Source organism: Chiloscyllium plagiosum, chromosome 40, assembly GCF_004010195.1.
Source record: "Chiloscyllium plagiosum isolate BGI_BamShark_2017 chromosome 40, ASM401019v2, whole genome shotgun sequence".
Lineage (NCBI taxonomy): Eukaryota > Metazoa > Chordata > Chondrichthyes > Orectolobiformes > Hemiscylliidae > Chiloscyllium > Chiloscyllium plagiosum.
Genome location: NC_057749.1, coordinates 168,350 through 191,093, shown reverse-complemented (window position 1 = coordinate 191,093; position 22,744 = coordinate 168,350). Strand labels below are relative to the sequence as shown.

The 22,744-nt window shown below is 41.7% G+C and overlaps 1 protein-coding gene across 1 annotated transcript in view; it reads right to left on the bottom strand.

Annotated features, from left to right (window-relative positions):
- LOC122542642 (probable E3 ubiquitin-protein ligase HERC1) overlaps positions 1 to 22,744 on the bottom strand; it is a gene marked incomplete at its 5' end in the record, with an annotated part of 215,948 nt that overhangs the window by 24,918 nt on the left and 168,286 nt on the right. Inside the window, 8 exons of the mRNA XM_043680638.1 lie at positions 2,480 to 2,556; positions 3,207 to 3,372; positions 3,544 to 3,713; positions 3,819 to 3,988; positions 5,388 to 5,526; positions 13,682 to 13,851; positions 16,895 to 16,997; positions 19,522 to 19,644. Coding sequence (XP_043536573.1) covers positions 2,480 to 2,556; positions 3,207 to 3,372; positions 3,544 to 3,713; positions 3,819 to 3,988; positions 5,388 to 5,526; positions 13,682 to 13,851; positions 16,895 to 16,997; positions 19,522 to 19,644 — 1,118 coding nt within the window. The remainder of the gene's footprint in view (positions 1 to 2,479; positions 2,557 to 3,206; positions 3,373 to 3,543; positions 3,714 to 3,818; positions 3,989 to 5,387; positions 5,527 to 13,681; positions 13,852 to 16,894; positions 16,998 to 19,521; positions 19,645 to 22,744) is intronic.

Here is a 22,744-nt window from a genome sequence, read left to right as displayed (position 1 = left end):
AAGGATGGGACTAATCAGGAACAGTCATCATGGATTTGTTAAGGGAAGGTCATGTCTGACTAATGTGACTGATGTTTTCCAAAACATGACCAGGTATACAGGGGAGGGCACTGTTTTTCATATACTGTTATCTGTTTTTCATATCAGATGAGCTGATCAGCAGCAAATGGAACTGAATCTGGATTATTCTGAGGTGATGCAGGAGAAACAAGGCAAGAGAATACATAATGAACAATAGGACCCTGAGAAACACTGAGGATCAGAGGAATCTTCGTGTGCACATCTACTCGTCACTTAAGGTAGCAGGACAGGTGGATAAAGTGATTAATGCATATAGGATATTTGCCTTCATTAGCAGAAGCACAGAGTTCATCTATGGAGCTGTATAAAATGTTGGTTAGGTGACAGAGTATTGTGTATATGGAACATTAAACAGTACAGCACAGGAACAGGCCCTTTGGCCCACTATGTCTGCACCGATCAGGTTGTCATTCTAAATTAACCCCATCTGCTTGCACATTGTCTGTATCACTACTAGCTGCCTGATCATGTGTCTGCATAAATGCCTCTTGAGGTTGCTATCATATCTGATTCTACCAGTTCCCCGGGTAGCATGTTCTAAGAACCTGCTGTCGTCTTGTGTTTTTAAACCTATGCCCCTAGTATTTGACATTTTAGCCCTGGAAAATTTCCAACTATCCACACTTCTGTCACATTGCTCCTTGGTCTCGAGCTGGAATTTGCATTTTAGAAGGGATGTGATTGTACTGGAGAGGGAGCAGAGGAGTTTTATTGGGATGTTGCCTAGGCTGGAGAGTTTTTGTTACAAAAAGAGATGTGATAGAACATGATTGCTTTGTTTGCAGCAAAGAAATTGAGAGAAGACATGATTGACATGTATGCAATTCTGAGGGCATAGGGAGGAAGAAACCTTTTCCTTTGGAGAGGGATTGATGACAGAGGGTTTAGATGGGATGTGAGGAAACATTTTCTCACTCAGATGATTGTAGGAATCTGGAACTCACTGCCTGCAGAGGTGATAAAGGCCGAAACTCTCAATATTTAAGAGGCATTTGGATGTGCACTCGCAATATCCAAGCATACAAGGTTAAGTGATGGAAAAAAAGGGATCAAAATAGTGTGTTTATTTTTGACTGGCAAAGATTTGATTGGCTGAAGGGCCTTTTTTATGCTGTTGACCTCTAACTATACGAATGAAGAACAAATAGAACTACGCCAACAAAATTAGAAATTGCTGCAAAAACTCAACAGGTCTGGCAGCATCTATGGAGAGAAAGCAGAGTTAATGTTTTGAGTCCAGTAACCCTTCTGAAGACGACCAGTGCTGACTACTTTATGCTTCTCTCGGTTTTAAGAGAATTCACCTTTAAGGATTCCATGTGCTGTGTGTATGGAGGTCAGTAACTCAGTTGGCTGGATGGCTGGTTTCCAACGTGGACTGATGCCAAAAGTGTGGGTTCAATTCCTGTATCAGCTGAGGTTACCATGAAGGATTGTCCTTTCAACCTCTTTCCCTTGCCTGAGATGTTGTGACCTTGAGGTTAAACCCTACCAGTCATCTCTCCCTTTCTAGAGAGAGCAGCCCAATGATCTGGTAAGACAATGGCAACTTTACTTTGCTGTGTCTATACAAGCTTGAGACATTTTCTGGAAGGCAGCCTGCTGAGAGTTTGCAAGCTGCACACAGAAATCACCTGGTTTGTTGTCATGTCCATTTGATAATCTGTAATATGTTTTACTGTTTGAAATTAACTAACTTAGAGCTAATCAATCCCTGCTGCGTTATTATCAGACCATTATCATTAATAGACAACAAGCATTCAGGACTAGTATATGTAGGAAAGGAAGATCACATTGTGTTCCGTTAGAGGAGTATCAAAATAAACATGAGCATAGGAACAAGGAACAAGAGTAGGGTAGTCAGCTCTTCTAGCCTGATCTGCTATTGAATAATTCTGTGGCCGATCTGATTTTAACCTCAACTCTACGCTCCTATATATCCCCAATGATCTTTCATCTCCTTGGTAATCAAGAATCTATCTTCCTCTGCCTTAAAAGTATTTAAGGATTCCGTATCTACTGGCTTTTGAGGTAGGAATTCCAAAGATACTCAACCCTCAGAAAAAATGCTTCTTCATCTGTTTTAAAAGGGTATCCTCTTATTTTTAAACTATAAACGCGTATTCTAGACTCTCCCATAAGAGAAAATATTCTTTTCACATCCACTCAGTCAAGTTCCTTCAGGATCTTATAGGTTTCAATTCAGTCACATTTGACTGTTCTAAACTCCAGAGTTTACAAGCTTAGCCTAACTAACCTTTTCTGAAAAGGCAATCTGTTAATTCCAAAAGTCTTTGAACATCAAACTGCTTTCTGCAATGAACAGCAAAAACCTTCACCATTGCTTGCCAGCACATCATTAACAAAACTTGCACTGGAACTTAGTAACAAGTTTTACCTGTCTCTGTTGTAGCCAACTTCAGCTGTGACATTTGGAGTAGGAATGAGAAGGTCTACTATCCCCATCTCAAGCTCCTGTTTAAATGAAAAAGAATATCAGGCATTGCAAGTAAAAATGCAAACCCAATTAATGTTTCTAATTAACTGAAGGATGATATTTATTATTAACTCCTTTTTTAAGTGATCAGAAATTGGCTGAAACTTTAAGTAAATTAATTTATGGTCCAAATGTAATTTTCAGCTGCATATAATGCCAGGGCGCCACAGTGGTCAGCACTGCTGCCACACTGCGTCAGGAACCTGGGTTCGTTTGCACCTCTGGTAACTGTTAAGTGTGGTGCTTGCATATTCTTCCTGTGTCTGCAGGAGTTTCTTCTGGGCGCTCCGGTTTCCTTCCATAGTCCAAAGATGTGTAGGTTAGGTGGATTAGCCATGCTAAATTGCCCTGTATGTCCAGGGATGTGCAGATGAGGTGGATTAACCATGTGATATGCAGGCTTACATGGATAAGGTAGGCGGGTGGGTCTGGGTATGATGCTCTTTGGAGGGTTCCTGTAGACTCAATGGGCCGAATGACCTGCTTCCACACTGTAGGGATTCTATGATTTTGCATCTGAAAAGCTTTGCTGTTTGTTTCTAAAACTCACCAGAAAAATTGGCAGTTACTCAGCCTCATTTTTTCATTGATAAGAACAACACAGACAAAATAAAAGTGGTTTAATTACTTGACAAATCTCTGTGATGGTGTCATCAAATACTCCACCAGCATCATCAGCACCCTCGCCCACCAGTTTCACCTTCCAGGCACGTGAAGGTAACCGCAAGTCTGATGCGTTGAGTTTAACTACTTGCCTAGCAATCTGTACAAAGATGGGCTTACACTTGCGACCTCTGAAAAAGCCATGAAAATTTGTATCACATATAGAAATCATTTTCATCATTTAAATAAAAATAACCTGATATATAGAAATTGGAGCTTCATAAATAGTAGAAATAAGCATTTTGTTTTACACAGGATTCAGGGTAAGACAGTATGCATAAAAGAAAATTGACAACATTTACCTGGTAGAAATCCTTTTTACTGTAATCTGAGGGCCATAATTTTTGCCTTGGACCATTGTCTTTCCAATGGAACGTACCATAGGAAGAGTGTACACTCTTGGTGCCAGCAATGGTCTTAATTGTCCCTGGACTATTCCCCATGTTCCAGCATTGTAGTGAGATGTGCTGTTCTGTAATTACAATTCTAAACATGAATTATCTGTTCTTCAAACTTTGAATTATTTACTTAAGTTATATCATCCAGCGTTAGTTTACTTATTCCAAGCACTGCTTACCTGATTGTTTGGACTCAGGTTAAGTAACCTCCATGAGGAGTACATGAGATCTGAGAAGTGGTACAGCAAACGTAGCCTGGCCCTGATTGTTTCAATATTTGTTTCCTTCAAAGAGCTATACTGGGGTGGAATGGAGTCTGGCAAACCTAGCTGCAGAGGCACAGATACACCTAGTAAGAGGAGGAAGAGATTTTCACATTAGACGTTGTGACAATACTGTGCCATTCACAGGTGTACTTTGTCCTGGTTTCTTTTAAGAAAGAGGTTGAACAAGAGATCATGAGTGGTCTGTGGTGAAGTAAACAGCTTGTGAGCCTTGGAAGTTTTTTCAAAGTTGGAACAATAGAAGCATCCTGAATGGGTGGGGCCAGCTTTCACAGACCAGCATTTCTGGTATTTTTTTCAGCTTTTATGTTCAGCAGAAGCTGGATTTTTGAAGAAGTAGAAGCTATTTTCTTTCCTCTCTTAGTTACAGCTCGAAGCTGGATTTCTCTTCCTACTTCTAAGACGACCTGATTTCTAGCGAGTATTGACAATATTTGTAGCTCAGGTAGAGGTTCTCGATGTAGGTTTGCTCGCTGAGGTGTAAGTAGTTCCTCTGTGTTGCTGGTGGCTCATTAAAATAATGTTCTGATGCAGCTTCTTTTGTGATTGCTTCTGTAGTTCAGTATTTGGTCAGTATGTGTTATTTTCCTGTAGGCGCTGATTCGAAGTTCCCCATTGGCTGTTTGCTCTATATAACATCTAGAAATGGCAGTTTGTTATTGTTGTTGTTTTCCTCCTCTTTAATGAATTTAGTGTTTAGTGTTCTCTTTAGTGTTCCAGGTAGCAAGACTATGGGTCTGAGGGGGGGCTCCTAGCTTGTGAATTTTGGATAATCCATAGAAGCGTGGTGTGTTTGATCCGTCTGGTTTCTTTTTTTGGAAGTCGAAGTTATTTATTTCTCCAGATTTCTGAAATTTTTTTGAATAGGGTTGTGATTTGGTTCTCGAGTTGTGGGGTCGGGTCTATTGCCATTTGTTGGTAAGTGTTGGTATCTCCAAGTAGTGCATTTGCTTTCTCTTTGATTTAAAATGACTGTCAAGCGTCCTTTGTCTGCAGGTAGGATAACAATGTTTTTAATCTTTTTTTAGTCTTTCTAGTGCTTTCCTTTCTTGTGTATTGAGTGTGTTTTCTTCCTTTTCCCTGCTTAATGTTCGCAGTAGAGCGAACAACCAATGTGGAACTTCAAACCAGCGTCTACAGGAAAACAACACATATGGACCAAATATGTGTTAATGTTTTGAGTCCAGTGCATTTCTTCAATATGGAGAAGTCATATTGTACTGGAAATGTTAACTATTTGTCTTCCAGATGCTGCTAAACCTGTTGAGTCTCCCCAGCATGTATTCTTTTTATGGCATATATTCCAATTTTTAATATTAAGTAAAAAATCTGCAAAAAATCTGAATTTGAAAAGAGATCAAATTAAAATTCAGCACATTAAACTGTGTCTGGGTCATTGACAAGAAAACATATCACTTTGATACAGTCTACAGTAAAATAAAAGGAAAGTTGAAACCATGTCACCTGGTGCTCTTGGTGGTACTGGAGGAGCTGTCCATGCTACACTGTGGCAACGTCCTGCTGAAATCTGTCGAATATTCCTTCCCTGGAGTGCTGTGACTAGGGTTGGCTCTCTTACATGATTGGTATGACCCAAACCCAGCTATAACAGGAAAAACAGATGTGGAAAGTCAGAGACAAGGTACTACAATAAACTTTCACTATAAACACTTATTTTATAGCTAAATGTACTCCACACTTCCATGCATCTATGCTGAGAATGTTTTTGACAGTTGGTTTTCATCTTACGTGCTTCTAACTACATTGGTATAAAGAAACACATGAATGCATAAAGCAGCATGAATGAAGAGTGGTGAATTCAGCGACTTAGTGCTGGATGATAAATAATTGCAAATTAGAAAACATCTAAAATAAGGTCAGATGAGTACTTCTACTTTGTCTAAAAATTAAACTGAAGTCCATTAACTAAAATAAAATAAATTCAGGAATTTGGACATAATAGGAGTGTTTGGGCTATTTGGGAGGGTTTAAACTAGTTTGGTAGGGGGATGGGAACCAGAGCTACGGATCAGAGGAAGGGGTAGCTGGTGAACAGGCAAATACAGCATGCAGAAAGTCTATGAGGAAGGATAGACAGTTGACAGGGCAAAGTTCCAGTCAGTGTGTTGGGTATGAAACAGCCTTGGCTGGTAGGATTGACGAAAACCCCAAGTCGCTCTACACTTCTGTGAGGAACAAGAGGATGGCCAGAGTTAGGGTGGTACTGATCAGGGATAATGGGGGCAACTAGTCGGAGGAAGTAGGGGAGGTTCTTCATGAACACTTTGCTTCAGTATTCACCAATGAGAGGAAACTTCTTGTTTGTGAGGACAGCGTGAAACAGGCTGATATGCTTGAACAGGTGGATGTTAAGAAGGAGGATGTGCTGGAAATGCTGAAAAATATGAGGAAAAGTAAGTCCCCTAGGCCAGATGAGATATACCCAAGGTTCTTATGGGAAGCTAGGAAAGAGATCGATGCACCTTTGGAGATGATCTTTGCGTCCTCACCATGTACTGGAGTAATGCCAGATGATTGGAAGGTGGCAACTGTTATTCTTTTGCTCAACAAATAGGACAGGGTAACTCTTGGAATTACAGACCAGTTAGTCATACATCGGTGGTGGTCAAATTATTGGACAGGATTCTGAGAAACAGGATTTATGATTATTTGCAAATGCATAGTATGATTAGAGATAGTCAGCATGGCTTTGTGATGTGCAGGTCATATCTCACAAACCTTACTGAAATCTTTAAGGATGTGGCAAAACTGTTTGATGAAGGTAGAGCAATGGACGGATATACATAGGTATTTGATAAGGTTTCGCATGGTCAGCTCATTCAGAAAGTAAGGAGGCATGGGATACGGAAACTTTGGCTGTCCGGATACAGAGTTGGCTGGCCAATAGAAGACCGAGGGTAAGTAGTAGATGGAAAGTATTCAACCTGGAGTTTGGTGATCAGTGGTGTTCTGCAGGGATCTGTTCTGGTACCTCTGCTCTTGGTGATTTTTATAAATGACTAGGATGAGGAAGTGGAAGGGTGGGTTAGTAAGTTTGCCGATGACACGAAGGTTGGTGGAGCGGTGGGTAGTGTGAAAGGCCATTGTAGATTGCAACGGGACATTAACAGGATGCAGAGCTGTGCTGAGAAGTGGCAGGTGGAGTTCAATCTGGAAAACTGAAATGATTCATTTGGAACTTTGAATTTGAATGCAGATTACAGTGTTAAAGGCAGGATTCTTGGCAGTATGGAGGAATAGAGGGATTTTGGGGTCCATGTCCATAGATCCCGGAGGGTTGCCACCCAATCTGACAAGGCTCTTAAGATGATCTATGGTGTGTTGGCTTTCATTAGTAGAGGTATTGAACTTAAGAGCCGCGGGTTATGCTGTAGCTCTTTCAAGCCCACGACGGAGCAGCGAGAGCAGAGAGGAGGTGACGTTGGTGCGAGGTGATTGTCGGAAGGCAGGTAAGTATATTTAAACTTCTTACTTTCAGGCTAGCGAGGAAGGGAGGGAGCGAGCAAAGGACTTCTGGGAAGGGTAAGCAGAACAGTTTATATTTGCGTGGTTGCGTTACCCGAGACACTACTCGGGTAGGGTCTCCCACCAATCCTCCTCCTCTAACCTAAAGAAAAAGTTGTGGGAGCCAGATTGACAAGGTAAGTTTATTTCCTAATCCTTTTTCTTTTAGTAGTCACTTCGGGAGTTAGAATAGTGGGAATGGAGTTTAGGGCAATGGAATATTCCTCCTGCAGAATGTCGGAAGTAAGGGTCACCACTAGTGTGTGTTGGGTGCACTTCCCACAGACTACATCTGTGGGAAGTGCACCCAACACCAGCTCCTTGAAAACCGTTTTAGGGAACTGGAGCTGGAGTTGGATGAACTTCGGATCATTTGGGAGACAGAGAGGGTTACTGACAGGACTTACAGAGAGATAGTCACTCCCCAGATAAAAGAAAAAGACAGATGGGTGACAGTTAGGGGACAGAAAGGGAACCGGCAGGCAGTGCAGGGATCCCCTGTGGCCATTCCCCTCAACAATAAGTATACCGTTTTGGATACTGTTGGGGGAGAATGACTTACCAGGGGAAAGAAGTGGGGCACCTGCTGCTCAGAAGGGAAGGGGGAAGAGGAGCAGAGCAGTAGTCATTGGGGACTCGATAGTTAGGGGGACAGATAGGAGGTTCTGTGGGGACGAGAGAGACTCACGGTTGGTGTGTTGCCTCCCAGGTGCCAGAGTCGGTAATGTCTCTGATCGTGTTACTGGGATCCTTTGGGGGAGGGAGGGCAGCCCCAAGTCATGGCCCACATTGGCACCAATGACATAGGTCAGAAGAGAGATGGGGACTTGAAGCAGAAATTCAGGGAGCTAGGATGGAAGCTTAGAGCTAGGACAAACAGAGTTGTTTTCTCTGGTTTGATGCCCGTGCCACGTGCTAGTGAGGTGAGGAATAAGGAGAGAAAGGAGTTGAACACGTGGCTACAGGGATGGCGCAGGAGGGAGGGTTTTGGATTCTTGGATAATTGGAGCTGTTTCTGGGGTAGGTGGGGCCTCTACAAGCAGGATGGTCTTCATCTAAACCAGAGGAGTACCAATATCCTGGGTGGGAAATTCGCTAAAGCTATTAAGGTGGATTTAAACTAATACAGAAGGGGGCTGGGAACCAAAATTGTAGGACAGGTGCAGAAGAGGATGAGAGTAGGGAGTTCCCAAATCAAGTATCTGACAAGCGAGAACCTGGTTTGAAGTATGTGTACTTCAATGTGAGGAGCATCAAAAATAAAGTGAGTGAACTGGCAGCGTGGGTTGGTACCTGGGACTTCGATGTTGTGGCCATTACGGAGACATGGATAGAGCAGGGACAGGAATGGCTGTTGCAGGTTCCGGGATTCAGATGTTTCAGTAAGAACAGAGAAGATGGTAAAAGAGGGGGAGGTGTGGCATTGTTGATCAGGGACAATATTACAGTTGTAGAAAGGATGTTTGGGGACTCATTAACTGAGGTAGTATGGGCTGAGGTTAGAAACAGGAAAGGAGATGTCACCATGTTGGGAGTTTTCTATAAGCCTCCGAATAGTCCCAGAGATGTAGAGGAAAGGATAGCAAAGATGATTCTCGATAGGAGTGAGAGTGGCAGGGTTAGTTGTCATGGGGGACTTCGACTATCCAAATATTGACTGGGATCACTACGAGTACTATAGACGGGTCAGTTTTTGTCCAGTGTGTGCAGGAGGGCTTCCTGACACAGTATGTAGACAGGCCTACAAGGGGCAAAGCCATTTTAGATTTAGTACTGGGTAACGAGCCTGGCCAGGTGTTAGATTTGGAAGTAGGTAAGTACTTTGGAGACAGCGATCACAATTCTGTTAGTTCACTTTAGTGATGGAAAGGGATAGGTGTACTCCACTGAGCAAGAGTTACAGCTGGGGGAAGGGAAATTAGGAAAGATTTAGGAAGTGGAGAATGGGGAAGGAAACTGCAGGGGATGAGCACATTAAAAATGTGGTGCTTATTCAAGGAAAAGCTCCTGGGTGTCCTAGATAAGTATGTACCTGTCAGGCAGCGAGGAAGATATAGAACGCATGAGCCGTGGTTTACGAAGGAAGTGGAATCCCTGGTCAAGAAGAAGGCGGCGGCTTATGTTAGGACAAAATGTGAAAACTCAGTTAGGGCGCTTGAGGGTTAAAAGGAAGTCAGGAAAGACCTGAGAGAGCTCAGAAGAGCCAGGAGTGGACATGAAAAGTTGTTGGCGGATAGGATCAGGGTTAACCCTAAGGCTTTCCATAGGTATGTCAGGAATAAAAGAATGACGAGAGTTAAATTAGGGCCAATCAAGGATAATGGTGGGAAGTTGTGTGTGGACTCAGAGGAGATAGGGGAAGCGCTAAATAAATATTTTTCGACAGTGTTCACTATAGAAAATGAAAATGTTGGCAAGGAAGGTACAGAGATACTTGCATCCAGACTAGAAGAGATTGAGGTTTACAAGGAAGAGGTATTAGAAATACTGCAGAGTGTGAAAATAGATAAGTCCCTTGGGCCGGATGGGATCTATCCTAGGGTCCTTTGGGAAGCAAGGGATTACCGAGCCTTTGGCATTGATCTTCAAATCATCATTGTCTACAGGAATAGTGCCTGAGGACTGGAGGATAGCAAATGTGGTTCCCTTGTTCAAAAAGGGTAGTAGAGACAACCCTGGTATTTACAGACCAGTGAGTCTCACTTCAGTTGTTGGTAAAGTGTTGGAAAAGGTTATAAGAGATAGGACTTATAACCATCTAGAAAAGAATAATATGATCAGGGACAGTCAGCGCGGTTTTGGGAAGGGTAGGTCGTGCCTAATGAATCTTATTGAGTTTTTTGACAAAGTGACCGAACAGGTAGATAAGTAAACCGATTGATGTGGTGTATATGGATTTCAGCAAGGCGTTCGATAAGGTTCGCCACAGTAGGCTATTATACAAAATGCGGAGGAATGGGATGGTGGGAGGCATAGCAGTTTGGATCAGTAATTGGCTTGCTGAAAGAAAACAGAGGGTTGTAGTTGATGGAACATGTTCATCTTGGTGTCCAGTTACTAGTGGCGTACCGCAAGGGTCGGTGTTGGGTCCACTGCTGTTCGTCATTTTTATAAATGACCTGGATGAGGGCTTAGAAGGGTGGGTTAGTAAATTTGTGGACGACACTAAGGTCGGTGGACTTGTGGATAGTGATGAAGGATGTTGTAGATTGCAGAGAGACATAGATAGGATGCAGAGCTGGGCTGAGAGGTGGCAAATGGAGTTTAATGTGGACAAGTGTGAGGTGATACACTTTGGACGGAGTAATCGGAATGCAAAGTACTGGGCTAATGGTAGGATTCTTGGGAGTGCAGATGAGAAGAGAGATCTTGGTGTCCATGTACACAGATCCCTGAAAGTTGCCACCCAGATTGACAGGGTTGTTAAGAAGGCATACAGTGTTTTGGCCTTTATTAATAGAGGGATTGAGTTCCAGAACTAGGAGGTTATGCTGCAGTTGTACAAAGCTCTAGTACAGCCACACTTGGAGTATTGTGTACTTTTCTGGTCACCGCATTATAAGAAGGATGTGGAAGCTTTGGAGATTTAATAGGATGTTGTCGGTATGGAAGGAATGTCTTACGAGGAAAGGCTGAGGGCCTTGAGGCTGTTCTCATTAGAGAGAAGGAGGTTGAGAGGTGACCTAATAGAGATACACAAGATAATCAGAGGGTTAGATAGGGTGGACAGGGAGAGCCTTTTTCCAAGTATGGAGACGGCAAACACGAGGGGACACAACTTTAAAGTGTGGGGAGATAGGTATAAGACAGATGTCAGAGGTAGTTTCTTTACTCAGAGGGTAGTAAGGGTATGGAATGCTTTGCCTGCATCGGTAGTAGATTCGCCAAGTTTAAGTGCATTTAAGTCGTCATTGGACAGGCAAATGATGTACATGGAATATTGTAGGTGGGATAGGCTTCAGATTAGTATGACCCAGGGTGGCGCAACATCGAGGGCCGAAGGGTCTGAACTGCACTGTAATGTTCTATGTTAGACCACACTTGGAATACTGTATTTAGTTCTGGTCGCCTCATTATAGGAAGGATGTAAAAGCTTTAGAGAGGGTGCAGAGGAGATTTACCAGGATGCTGCTGGACTGGAGGGTATGTGTAATGAAGAAAGATTAGATTACTTACAATGTGGAAACAGTCCCTTCGGCCCAACAAGTCCACACTGACTCTCCGAAGAGCAACTCACCCAGACCTATTCCCCGACATTTACCCCTTCACCAACACACTACAGGCAATTTGGCATGGCCAATCCACCTAACCTGCACATCTTTGGAATGTGGGAGGAAACTGGAGCACCCGAAGGAAACCCACGCAGACACAGGGAGAATGTGCAAACTCCACACAGACAGTTGCCTGAGGCGGGAATTGAACCCTGGTCTCTGGCGCTGTGAAGTAGCAGTGCTAACCACCGTGCCACCATGCCGCAAAGGTTGAGGAAGCTAGGGCCTTTCTCATTGAAGTGAAGAAGGTGACTTGATAGAGATGTACAAGGTAACGAGATACATAGATAGAGTGGATAGCCAGATACTTTTTCCCCAGGGTGGAAATGGCTATCACGAGGGGACATCATTTTAAGGTGATTGGAAGAAGGTTTAGGGGAGATGTCAGAGGTAGGTTCTTTACACTGAGTGGTGAGTGCATGGAATGCACTGCAGCAGTGGTCGTAGAGTGAGAGACATTAGGGACATGTAAACGACATTTGGACAGGCATATGAATGATAGTAAAATGAAGGGTATGTAGGTTAGTTTGATCTTAGACTAGGTTAAAAGGTTGGCACAACACTGAGGGTTGTAGGGCCTGTATTGTACTGTTCTATGAACCAGATGCAATATTTCCAAGATTCTGATGACACAAAACTGAGTGTGATTCAGAGTTATGAGGAGGATGCAAGGAGGCCTTAGGGCAATCTCGACAAGTTGAGTGTGTGGGCAAGCACATGGCATATGTAATATAATGCACCAAAATGTGAAGTGATAGACTTCAGTGTGAAAAACAGAAAGGCAGATGATCACTTGAATGGTGATATATTGGGACATTTGAATGTACAAAAGGGATCCTGGTGTCTTCATACACTAGTCAATGAAAGTAAACAGGCAGGTGCAGAAAGCTATTAGGAAGGCAAATATTATGCTGGCCTTCAAGACAAAGGGATTTGGGTTCATTAGTAGGAATACATTACAAACTTATTCAGGACCTTGCCAAGACCACCCTGGAGTACTGTATGCAGTTTTCGTCTCTCTACCTAAGAGAGGGTATATTTGCTGTAGAGTTAATGCAAATATGTAGAGTTAATGCTGTAGAGTTATTAGGTTGACAACAGGAACAGCAGAATGTCTAATGAGAAATTGGTTCAACTGTATTTATATTCATATATAAATTATAAATATATTCCTTATATTTATAAGGATAAGCGGAATCTAATCGAAACGTATACAATGCCAACAGGACTGGATAGACTAGAGCCACAGAGATGTACAGTATGGAAACAGACCCTTTGGTCCAGCTTGTCCATGCCGACCAGATATCCTAACCTAATCTAGTTGCATTTGCCAGCACTTGGCCCATATCCCTCTAAACCCTTCCTATTCAAATACCCATCCAGACGTCTTGCGTTCCCCATACCTACCAGGTTTGCTGTTCACCCTAACAGGAACATACAGTCTCTGGAATCTCATTATCTTGTTTGCTTCCCATGGTTTAGAAATTGGGTCACAGTCTCAGAATATGGGGAAGACCATTTCAGATCAAGGCGAGGAAATATTTCTTCACTCAAAGGGTGGTCAACCTGTTGAGTTCACTATCACAGAAAGCTGTGGAGGCCATGTTGCAGAGTATATTCAAGAAACAGATTGACAGTTTTATTGATATTAAAGGCATAAAAAGGTATAAAGAGAAAGCAAGAACATGGCATTGGGATGGAGGAACAGCCATAATCAAACTGAATGGCAGTGCAGGTTTGAAGGGTCAAATGTCTTACTCCTGCTTCTAGTTGTCCTGCTGCTTTTGAAGCAGATTATATTGACATAGCATCAGCTAATGTTAGTGAAAAGGGGTACCATTACAGGAAAATTCATGTCTTGCTTGTGGCGAGTTGAGTGTGAGCCTGTGTTTACTAACTTTGTATTTATAATCCAAGGAACAAAATAGTTGAAAAGATCTCTGTAGCAGTAAGATTTTTTACCTGCCCTTCTGAATTGCTGCCCCAGCCATAAACATCTCCAGGTGTTGAAAGACCCAGTGTGTGCTCAGCACCCACAACTATGTCCTCAATAAAGACTCCATTCAGAGCAGGTACTGGCTGAGGTCTGTTATGATTGCGGGCACGGCCCTCAGGCAAGCCAATCAAGCGATCTGTTGGCATGGAAAAGGAATTGTCAGAGTCTGAATGGACATGACACTCATAGTTAATACAGGATAAATTAGATCCCACAATAAAACCTGGCTTGTTCGATCCTGACTTTATTTTTTCCTTTAAACCAGCAGAGGTCACTTACTGAACACATTCACGAAAAGCTGTGCACTTTGAGCACAAAGAATAATAAATTAAACGGGGAAAATAATGGACTATATTACACTAAATGAAATGTTGCATAGATTTCATTACAGACATAAGACAAAGGTTCAAATTCACATGACTTCTTTCAAGATAGTGATATTCTTACAAACATTCAACTCTAATGAAGAACTGCGACTAAGACACACGAGTTCTTTGTTCAGACTGGATTCCTTTCAGCAATTGCTCTGCCGCTTTTTCCCTACATATGGTGTCCTATGTATCCAGTATGCAGCAATCCTTCACAACACAGATCAGCTGTCTAGATTGTTTGGTTTGTGCACTGCACTCCTGTTACTCAGCATGAATACTTTTCAAATTAAATTCACCAATCTATTAACCCACCCATGGTCTTCAAGTCAAGGTTGCACAACAGTCGGTGTTAAGTGTCAATAAAACAGACCTCCATTCTTCTTGGTACAGTTCCAAGCTCACAAATTGAACTTTAAAAATCACTAATCATGTTCTCCCTTATTAACTCAAAATACAAAATTTAATTCAAATTTTAGCTTTCATATCTGTTGGACAAACTTAGCATTTTCATTTTCTTATGATAGTTTGGTCCGTCTGGCAGATATTGTTACAGAAGGTTTTGTTTACTATTTGAGCTGGTAAGGAGCTCTGTTCACACTTGGTGCAGCATCACAGGTTATCTACACTTGCCATCATCAGTAAGGTGATTTTTGGGTTGGCCTCAAGAAACTCAAGTTGCTCAAACCTTGGTATTAACCTCTACTTTTTTTCTATATCTACACGAGGAGAGGGAGAAGATTAAATTCAGATAGCTTTGTAAATTTGTTAGAGTTGTATTGGATGGCATCTGTTAATTTATGTTTGGAAGTGGAAATGAAATGAAGTTTTCATCATGTTCTTAATAATGTTCTTCATTAGGAATTCCTGATGAAGAGCTTATTGCTCAAAAAGTCAACTTTCCTGCTCCTCGGATGCTGCCTGATCGGCTGTGCTTTTCCAACGCCACACTCTTCGACTCATGTTGACCATAATCTCAAACTAAGATAGTCCCACCTGCCTTGACCCATACCCCTCCAAGTATTTTTTATTCATGTACAAATGTCTTTTAAACATATGTAACTGTACCAGCATCCATCACTTCCTCTGCAAGTTCATTCTACACATGAATCAACTTCTGTGCAAACAAAAATTGTTCTCATGTCTTTTTTAAACATTCCTCCTCTCATATTAAAAACATGCCCCTAATCTTGAAACCTCCCAACCTAGGGAAGAGACCTGCCATTCACCTTATCTATACCGCTCATGATTTTATAAACCTCTACAAGCTTATCCCTTAACTTCCTACGCTCTAGTGAAAGAAGTCCCAGCCTTTCCTTATAACTCAAAACCTCCGTTCCTGGCAATATCCTGGTAAATCTCTTATAAACTTTCTCCAGCTTAATAATATCCTTCCTAAAACGGCGTCCAGAACTAGACACAGTGCACCCTAAGAGGCCTCACCAACATCCTATACAACCTCAACATAACGCCCCAACTCCTATACTCAAAGGTCTGAGCTTAAACGCAAGTGTGCCCAATGCTTCTTAACTACTATCTATTTGTGACGCAAATTCAAAGAATTATGTACCTGAAACCCTAGGTCTCTTTGTTCTACAACACTATCTTTTAATTGTGTAAGCCTTGGTGAGCTGCAAGTCTTCTCTCAAGGCATTAGTGATGGGAATCTTAGTTTCATCATTTTGAATATTCAATCTAGTCAGCCTGAACTTAATTAAACTGATTGGTTAAATAAAATTTCATATAGACAGTATTAGATTTAGAAACTGTAATGATAAAAACCTGCTGGATTTTCAATCTCCATACCAATTTCCAGGATTATTATTCAGAATCTTTTAGAAAATGGAGGTGAGAAAGGTTGAGAAAAAAAAAAATCGGTCACCTTTAAAAACATATTGAACATTTAAAGATATTTCAATCTCTCTCAATTACGTTTGGGCAAAAAGATTACTTAAAAAAAAATCCAGTGTCAAGCATAGTAAATATATAGACAGAAAAGAATGAGGAGAAGTGACTGATGGCACAGCACTTGAATGCCAATTTCTAGCTGGTAGACTGAAGAATGATTGGACCTGCAACAGAAATTTCTGGAGAATCTCAGCAGGTCTGCTAGCATTTGTGGAGACAAGACAGAGTTAATGTTTCAGATCCAGTGACCGTTCTTCAGAACTGTTGGGTCACTGGACCCGAAACGCTAACTCTGGTTTGCTTTACCCTTAATGGGTTTTGCATGTAAATTATTCAATTGGAAACACCGATGATTTACTGGTCATGGTTAATAGATAAAAAAAAAAGTGATTTAGTGATAGAAAGAAAACAGCTTACTTGTATGTATGAGCACTTCTGGATACAAGATTCAGAGAAAATAAGGGTTGGTTTTCACTTCTCCCTCCTCTTTGATGGCTTGCATTGTTCTTAATGGGCTTTGCACATAAATTAATCAATTGGTAAACATGGATGATTTACCAGTGGTGGTAAATAGATAAAAAACATCACAGCTGATTTGGTGAGGGCAAGAAACGTTCAGTTTTGTGTAAGAGCACTTCTGGTTATGGAAAAAGAAAAATGATTGGTTTTTCCCCATTAAGGGGTGGATTAGGAAAAGAAGAAAGAAGGTTGGATCTTGTATTGAACTATGAAATTTAAATGAACAGTTGTGGAAGACAGACTGACTCCTATTTCTTGCTTTGATAAATGGATGATGGACAACATAGAAAAGTCATCTGTTTCTATAGCTATTTGGAATGAATTAAAATTAATCATTGGTGCCATTCTAAACATAATTTTGAAAAGCCTAGATAATTATCCTACCTTGGCCAAAAGTGTACACATGGCCGTCTTTTGTCAGGGCAACAGAAAACTGGGTGCCACAAGCAACTTTTTTAATTCCTATGCCACACAAAACATCCACTTTCTGCAAAAAGAGAAGTTAAAAAACCTTAAGACAAAAACAAAAGACAGAGCTATGAAAAATAAACAACAGAATAGCTGAATTACATCATTCATCAATTACGAACATAATTTTCCCTAGACTTATCATAAAATTGAATTGTAAAATTCACCCAACTATTGTAAAGAAAATTGCCCACACAAAAGACTAATCAAATCCAGCTATTACTATTGCATTAGATCACAACCTATCATCAGTAATGAAAGCATTGACAATGGGATCAAATGGCACAAACTTACCAAAAACCCACTCACTGATGCTCATTTTGGGTTCTACCAGATCCATTTGGCACCAGCTTTCAGTGTAGCCTTAGACCCAACCACGATCAAAACAAGCCTGAATTTCACTTCTGAGGTGAGAGTGACTGATACTGACAGCAAGGCAGCACTTGACTGGGTTGATTCAAGGAAATCAGTGAGTATCGCTGGAGACTCTCCCATGGAACAAATCACACCCATCATAAAAGAATATGGTTGTGGTTTTGAAGAGCAATCATTTCAGGAACCAAGATATCACTACGGGAGTTTCTCAGAGCACTGTCCTGGGTCCAACCATGCTACTACATCATCAGAAGCTCAGAAATGGGTACACTCACTGAAAGTTGCACTATGTTCAGATGTAATTGTAGCAAACAATGAGGCAGTTTATGCCCGCGTGCAGCAAAATCTGGACAATCATGGCTGACAAAGTTAAAAATCACACAACACCAGGTTATAGTCCAACAGGTTTATTTGGAAACACTAGCTTCTGGAGCGCTGCTCCTTCAATATGTGGTTGTGAAGTATAATATCGTAAGACACAGAATGTAAGCAAAAGTTTACAGTGTGATGCAACTGAAATGATACATTGAAAAAAACCTGGATTGTTTGTTAAGTCTCTCATCTTATAGAATTATCATGTTGGTCTCAGTTCTTTCATATGTAAACCCAAAACTGTTACATTCTCAAGTGCATTTTAACAATGGGCACCATGTCAGCTCAGATAATGCACTGAAAGTGTGAAGTGTCCTGTGTGAGTCTGTCTGTGCCCCAATGTTTAGACTGATTCTATTTCTAAAAAAGGGATTTACAGAATCTTACATGGATTCATGCTGTTTCAGAGAAAAATAAAATGTAAATCTGCAAATACAAATTCACCCCACAAACTTGTGTGTGTGTGCGCGCGCCAGGGTAGGGGGTGGGTATGAGTGTCTATTGCATCACACTGTAAACTTTCGCTAAAAATTCTGTGTCTTATGATCTTACACTGCACAACCACCTGAAGGAGCAGCGCTCCGAAAGCTAATACTTCCAAATAAACCCGTTGGACTATAACCCGGTGTTGTGTGATTTTTAATTTTGTACACCCAAGTCCAACACTGGCACCTCCAAATCAAGACAATCATAGCTTAGACTGACATATGGCAAAGAACAAAGAAAATTACAGCACAGGAACAGGCCCTTTGGACTTCGAAGCCTGCACCGATCCAGATCCTCTATCTAAAAGTCACCTATTTCCCTCTGCTCCCTGCCTATTCATGTATCTGTCCAGATACATCTTAAATGACGCTATCACGCCTCCCTCTACCACCGCTGCTGGCAACACGTTCCAGGCACCCACCACCCTCCGCGTAAAGAACTTTCCACGCATATCTCCCTTAAACTTTTCCTCTCTCACCTTGAACTTGTGACCCCTAGTAATTGAGTCCCTCACTCTGTAAAACAGCTTCTTGCTATCCACCCTGTCTATACTTCTCATAATTTTGTAGGCCTCAATCAGGCGCCCCCTCAACCTCCGTTTTTCTAATGAAAATAATCTTAATCTACTCAACCTCCCTTCATAGCTAGTGCCCTCCATACCAGGCATCATCCTGGTGAACCTCCTCTGCACTGTCTCCAAAGCATCCACATCTTTTTGGTAATGTGGCGACCAGAATTGTACACAGTATTCCAAATGTGGCCGAACCAAAATCCTATACAACCGTAACATCACCTGCCAACTCTTGTACTCATCCTTTTGTAAGCAAGTAACTCCCTCCACTCCTAGCACATAGTGGCAGTAGTGTGCGACATTTACAAGATGCACTGCAACAACATGCTAAAGCACCTAAAGCAGCACCTTCCAAACCTGCATCAAGAAGGGCAAGGGAGACTCTAACACCAGCAGGTTTCCTCCAGCTACATCACCCTGACTTGGAACTGTATCTTTGAGCTTCAATGTTGCAGTGTGAAAACACCACCTCGAACAGCACTGTGGGGTACTTACACCACATGGAACATACCATACCTGTCCAACAGAAGTTTCTCAAAAGCAAATTAGGGATGGGAAATGAATGCCAGCCTTTCTAGAAAGCCCACATTCAATGAATGAATTACTAGAAGCTTTGTCACACAAGTCAGCTGTGACCTCAAATACTATGATTCACTTGAGACAGTCAGGAAGCAGTGCTGGAAAGACAGAAAGCCACGCAATCACACCAATATAATGACCAAAGCTTGGTGACACATGCCTGGGGAGATGATTTGGCTGTTGAATTGCCAAGACCAAGCTTTCCATAATCACCATCACCAAAAGCCCAAACCATCATCCCATCGGTAGAGACAGCTAAAGTGTGATTTAAACCACATGCAACCTGTAAAGAAAAACATGACAATTTAACATCAGATATCAATGATAGTACCAAAAAACAGAAAGAACAATCATTACTCAAGTTAATCAAATGAAAGCAAAGTACTGTGGCTGCTATATGATATAAAAAACATAAAATCCTGATGGAAAATCTCAGCAGATCTGGCAGCAACTATGATGAGAGAAACAGAGTTAATGTTGCCAGTCCAATAGAAGTTTTCACTGGAATTCATTTCAATTCAACTCCAAAGAGTCATTTTGTTTTTCACTCCACAGTTGCTGGTCAGACTTGTTGAGATTTTCCAGCAGGATTTTCTGCTGAAACTCTTCAACACTCTAGTTTTATTACCAAAATTACTTGCATTTGCTAATTTTTCTTTTCCCTGATCTAAATTTCATCCTTTCTCTCACTGCTTGATGTGTTGGCACCTTAACAGAGTGTTAGTACCTTACTGGGGTGAATTGCAAAGCTTTTGGTCACTCCACATTTGGTTAACCTCCAACATATTGGACATCTTCCAAGGCCTGTTCCAATCCTTCAAATGAGCAGTAACAATTTCAACTGATCCAATGCCACTTTAGAAAAAGTGTGGAGAATTCTCCCAGCACTCTCTCAATTGATGTTATTACATGTTTATTGAACAAATTATTTGTAACAAATCATACAGCTGTGATATTTGGTGCAAAAGGTTGCAGAATTTTGAAGTATTTTATGTTGTGTGAAAAGTTTAGAGAGGAGTGATAAAGCAGAACCAGATTGCCCCCAATCTTTTCTCTCTTTCTGATAAGATGTTTTTGAAGGAATTGGAGCAGTTGCTGATCGTTTGGAAATGGGATTCTTCCTTGTTTTGACCAGTTGACTGTTAAGCATGCTGTGATGATTCTAACTTTCTCCTCATGTACTTAACCCAACTTCTAGAAGTTATTACCATTTCAGAGTGAGCCAAGTTTTGTTTATTTAGTTTCTGTATACACAAGGTGAAGGCAGCTGGACAGGTTAATCGGATAATTATGAAGGTATACAGGGCACTTGCCTTTATGAGTTGATTTAAGAGCATGGAGTTCATGTACAGAATTTTGGTCAGTATTGTGCGCAGCTTTGGTCACAATAAATAAAATATGATTGCATTGGTTGCGGTATAGAGGAGATTCGCATGATTGTCTGGGATGGAGCATTTCAGCTATAAACTTGCAAGTCTCAAGCTCCCTAACTGAGCCTTCACATTCATCCTAACATAAGCCTTCTTTTCCTCAACAAGAGATTCAACTTCTCTCGTAAACCATGGCTTCCTAGGTCCACCATTTCCTCCCTGCCAGACAGGTAGGTACTTATCAAGGACCCACAGTAGCTATTCCTTGAATAAGCTCCACATATCAATTGTGTCCATCCCCTGCAGTTTCTTTCCCCATCCTATGCATCCTAACTTTTGCCTAATCGCATCATAGTTGCCTTTCCCCTAGCTATAACTCTTGCTCTGCGGTATCTACCTATCCCTTTCCATCACTAAGTTAAACTTAACCAAATTGTGGGCACAATCACCAAAGTGCTCACCTACCTCCAAATCTAACACCTGGCCAGGTCTATTACCCAGTACCAAATCCAATGTGGCCTTGTGTGGTGTAAAATTATGTCCCAATACATGTGTGAATCATAATGTAACACATGTATTGGGTAGTCCCGTGTGAATCTTATTACACACCTCCCCGTGTGAATCTTCTTATCTGTATGTAACCAGAATGGAATGTGTTTTTTAGCCTTGCTCTGCTGATTCACGTGGTAAGTATTTTATATTCTAATTTACCTTCCCGGCTACTTCGTTTGTTCTGTGTCAGACTACTCTCCTACGAACCTGACCTTGAGAATTTTTTAAAACACCTTGCCCCTTGTGGACCTGTCTACATACTGTATCAGGAAACCATCCTGCACACATTGCCCCACCTGAAGTACTCAAACTACAGTATTTCCAGTCACTATTTGGCAAGTTAAAAACCCTCATAACAACTTCCCTGTTACTCTTGCTCCTTTTCAGAATAGTCTTTGCTACCCTTTCCTCTACATCTCTGGAAGTATACAGAGGCCTACAGAAAACATCCAACACGGTGACCTCCCCTTCCTTGTTTCTAACCTCAACCCATATTACCTCAGTAGATGAGTCCTCAAACGTCCTTTCTGCTATCGTAATAATGTCCTTCACTAACAATGCTACACCTCTCCCTCTTTTATCATCTTTTCTGTTCTTACTGAAACATCTAAATGCTGGAACCTGCAACAACCATTTCTGTTCCTGCTCTATTCATGTCTCCGAAATGGCCACAACATTGAAGTCCGAGATACCAACCAATGCTGCAAGTTCCCCCACCTTATTCTGGATGCTCCTGGCGTTGAAGTAGACATATTTCAAACCACTTACCTGCCTGCTGGTGCACTCTTGCGACCTTGAAACCTTTTTTCTGACCTCACTACTTTCAACCTTCTGGACACAGGAACTACAATTTAGGTTCCCATCCCCCTGCGCAATTAGTTTAAATCCTCCCAAAGAGTATTAGCAAATTTCCCCCCCCAGGATATTGGTACGCCTCTGGTTCAGGTGTAGGCCATCCTGCTTGTAGAGGTCCCACCTATCCCAGAATGATCCCAGTGCCTGAAACCCTCCCTCTTGCACCATACCTGTAGCCATGTGTTCTTCTCTCTCCATATTCTTCACCTTGGCATGGGGAACAAACCAGAGATAACAACTCTGTTTGCTCTAGCTCTAAGCTTCCACCATAGCTCCCTGAATTTGTGCCTTAAATGCCCATCCCTTTTCCTACCTATGTGGACCACTTGGGGCTGCTCCTCAACAAGGCTCCAGAAAACATGATCTAAGACATAACAAATCCATTCTCTTTGGAGCAGAGAATGTTGGGGGGTACCTGACTGAGATGTGTAAAATGTTGAGAGGCATGGACAGGGTGGGTACAAAGTAGCGGTTCCCAAGGTGGAAGGGTCAATAACAAGGGAGCATACTTTTGAAGTAAAAGGCAGGAAGTTAAGAAGGATCTGAAGATGAGTGAGTTAGTGAGAGAGAGAGAGAGAGAGAGAGAGAGAGAGAGAGAGAGAGAGA